This window comes from Bufo bufo, chromosome 4 (genome assembly GCF_905171765.1).
Source record: "Bufo bufo chromosome 4, aBufBuf1.1, whole genome shotgun sequence".
Taxonomy (NCBI): domain Eukaryota; kingdom Metazoa; phylum Chordata; class Amphibia; order Anura; family Bufonidae; genus Bufo; species Bufo bufo.
The window spans coordinates 13575771-13579373 of record NC_053392.1 but is presented as its reverse complement, the minus strand read 5'-3'; the positions used below and the strand labels follow the sequence as shown (position 1 = coordinate 13579373).

Sequence of the window (3603 nt, the reverse complement as noted above, 5' to 3'; positions counted from 1 at the left end):
TGTCAGCAATGAGCTGACACTCTGATTCAACCGCTCGGCCATCCTGAAAATAAACAGGGGGCAGGCGGAAGATCGCGCACCCGCCCCCCACACTGCCCGCCTCCCGCACCGCCCGCAATCCTCCCCCTGCTGCGCCCGCAGACACAAAAACACAGAGGGCTGCAGGGGGGGTTAACTTTCAAAAATATGGGCACTTTGAGGTTTCTGATCCCTGCGGAGAAACTTGCATAACCGCTAAAAACCGCAGGTCTGAATTGGCCTGTACTTTCCCCTTCCATATAATAGTGTTGAGTTTTAAAAAACTGCTTGTCCCCAGCCCTACTAATTAGATGTTCCTTTAGTAGATCCTGCGCTTCCGTCCAGTGTGAAGCATTTTCTAGTGAAGGGTTAGCAACGTATTTAGCTTCTGTAGTCTGAACTCTATCCAGCAGTTCTGCCGTGAGGGCGGTGCTTTTTAGTTTTATGAGAACTAATCCATTTAATATATAGCCCTCTAGTATAAGCCTTCATCGTGTCCCAAACAACAGAGTGGCTAGCTGAGCCCTCATTAGTGGCAAAAAATTATTTCAAAGCAGCTGATATTATATCGCCATTATCTACTAACTGGATCCAAAAATGATTCAGCCGCCAGGTCTGTCTTGGATTTAATAATCCTTTCCCCAAATCCAATATTACCAATACCGGGGAGTGATCAGAAATACTGCGGGGTAAGTTTTTAATATCCTGGACCCTATCCAACAGTACCGTAGACCCTACAGCCAGATCAATTCTAGAAAGAGAATTATGCGATGGAGAATAACAGAAGTATTGTTTCACTCCTGGATTTCTGATCCTCCATAAATCATACAGGTCCACTCGTTTCCCACATTCTGCGCATGAATAAGGCTTTTTTCCTGTCTGGATTCTTTCCTGTTTAACAAGATATAATCTACCTGTAAAACATTTCCCACATAGTGAACATGAATATGGATTCTCTCCTGTGTGAATTCTCTGATGAATCCTGAGGGTGGCTTTAGAAGCAAAACATTATCCACATTCTGTACATGTAACTGGCTTTTCTCCTGCTTGAATTTTCCTCTCATTTTCCTCTCATGTTCCTAGAGTTTATCTTCAGTAGTAAACCATTTTCCACGTTCTAAATATACTATAAATACAGCTTCTCTCCTAAGTGAATCCTCTCATGTTTAACAAGATAGGATTTCTTTGTAAAAAATCTCCCGCATTCTGAACATGAATACAGCTTCTCTCCTGTGTGAATTCTCTGATGAACAACAAGACGTGATTTATACATAAAACATTTTCCACAATCTGAACAGGAATATGGCTTTTCTTCTGTGTGAATTTTTCTGTGGCTAAAAAGACCTGAGTGTTGTGTAAATCGTTTTCCACATTCAGAACATGAGAATGGCTTCTCTCCTGTGTGATATCGCTGATGCTTGACAAGACCTGATTTCTCTGTAAAACATTTCCCACATTCTAAACATATAAATGGTTTATCTCCTGTATGACTTCTCTGATGAACCTTTAGTTTGTCTTTAGTAGTAAAACATTTCCCACATTCAGAACATGAGAACGGCTTCTCTCCTGTGTGATATCGCTGATGTTTGACAAGACCTGATTTCTCTGTAAAACATTTCCCACATTCTGAACATATAAATGGTTTCTCTCCTGTGTGACTTCTCTGATGAACCTTTAGTTTGTGTTTAGTAGTAAACCATTTCCCACATTCTGAACATGAATATGGCTTCTCTCCTGTGTGAACTCTCTGATGATGGTTGAGGGTGTCTTTAGAAATAAAACATTTCCCACAATCTGAACAGGAATATGGCTTCTCCCCTGTGTGGTTTCTCTCATGTGTAATGAGATCTGACTTTTGTGTATAACATTTTCCACATTCTGAACATTTAAATGGCTTCTCTCCTGTGTGAATTCTTTCATGTGTAAGAAGACATGATTTATCTGTAAAACATTTCCCACATTCTGAACATGAGTATGGCTTCTCTCCTGTGTGAATTCTCTGATGTACAACAAGACGTGATTTATACATAAAAGATTTTCCACATTCTGAACAGGAATATGGCTTTTCTCCTGTGTGAATTCTTCTGTGGCTAAAAAGACCTGAGTTTTGTGTAAATCGCTTTCCACATTCAGAACATGAGAACGGCTTTTCTCCTGTGTGATATCGCTGATGTTTGACAAGACCTGACTTCTCTGTAAAACATCTCCCACATTCTGAACATGTAAATGGTTTTTCTCCTGTATGCCTTCTCAGGTGAACCTTTAGTTTGTCTTTAGTAATAAAACATTTCCCACATTCTGAACATGAATAGGGCTTCTCTCCTGTGTGAATTCTCTCATGCTTCACAAGTTGTGATTTATACATAAAACATTTCCCACATTTTGAACAGGATTTTGGCTTCTCAACTGTGTTAATTCTGTGTGTATATAGATTTGAGCTGTTTTTATACTGTTTTCCAGATTCCATTTTACCTCCTTTCTGCTGGGTACTTGTGGTAGCAATCTGTGATTGGTCAGGAGAAGGTTCTTCATGATTAGTGGGATTAGATAATAGACCTGCACTGTGAAGTCCTGGATGTACATTATAGGTAATATTTTTTTCTCCTGAAAAGCGCTGCCCGATATCTTCATCTTCTGTTTTATCTAGCAACCACATGAAGTTTTCCTCAGAGTTCTTACTGGGATTTTCTGTTAGGATTACAAAGAAACACAGGCGTTTTTTTTAGACAGACTTCGAACTAACATTTCCTATTCCTTTTGAATCCTTTCCTGGCTTTGACTCAAAACCTGCCTGTGTAACTCCTGCCTAAAAAAAATCTTTATATAACACTTTATTATGAATGAATGATAAAGTTGAGGATTCCACTCTACACTCACTGATCACTTCTATTACACAAACCCAGACCTGTCCTCTGCAAGGACATTAGGAACATCAATGCCAATTCGGCATGATTTTAATACAATACGTTAACCCCCTTTATGACTAATCCTTTTTGGGCCTTAAATGAGTTCTCTGGTTTCATAATGAATTTGTTTTTATCTGCCCAGAGATGCTCCATATACCTACTTTTCACATCAGAACTTTCCTCCCCCTGTCCTTGGCATCAGCTCATCTTGGAAGGATGTTTACATGCAGAACTTCCTGCTGTTCCTCAGCTTCCTGCTGGGTTTCCTTAAGCAAACCCAGCATGCTTTGCTCTGTGATGTTTCACAGGGCCAGTGAACCACCTTTCACTAAACAAGTAATTTTGTATTGTCCCATTCTGAGTGCAGGGAGGGAGAGTTGAAGGTGAATTATCAGCTTGCTGAGAAATCAGGTCATGGCCTCTTTCACATGGTCACTATTGTTGTATCAGTATTTGTGGGTGCAAAACACAGAAGAGGCACACATATTTCTATTATAGCTTTTCTCTGTAGGTTCCACTTCTGACATTATGTCAGTGTTATCCAAATACATTCCAGAACTCTTAGGGTAACATAGCATCATAAATCAATATAATGCTATGCGACCCCATCAGTGCTGGGAGGTCAGGACGGGAGCTGCCACAGACACACGCTGCGAGTCTGATGCGTGGAAACCACTCA

General features: G+C 40.4%; 1 protein-coding gene across 1 annotated transcript in view; it reads right to left on the bottom strand.

Moving 5' to 3' along the window:
- Positions 1-261: 261 nt before the first annotated feature.
- LOC120998326 (gastrula zinc finger protein XlCGF26.1-like) overlaps positions 262-3603 on the bottom strand; it is a 23809-nt gene continuing 20467 nt past the window's right edge. Inside the window, exon 3 of the mRNA XM_040428987.1 lies at positions 262-2706. Within this exon, the coding sequence (XP_040284921.1) occupies positions 1145-2706 (1562 nt within the window). The 3' untranslated portion in view covers positions 262-1144. The remainder of the gene's footprint in view (positions 2707-3603) is intronic.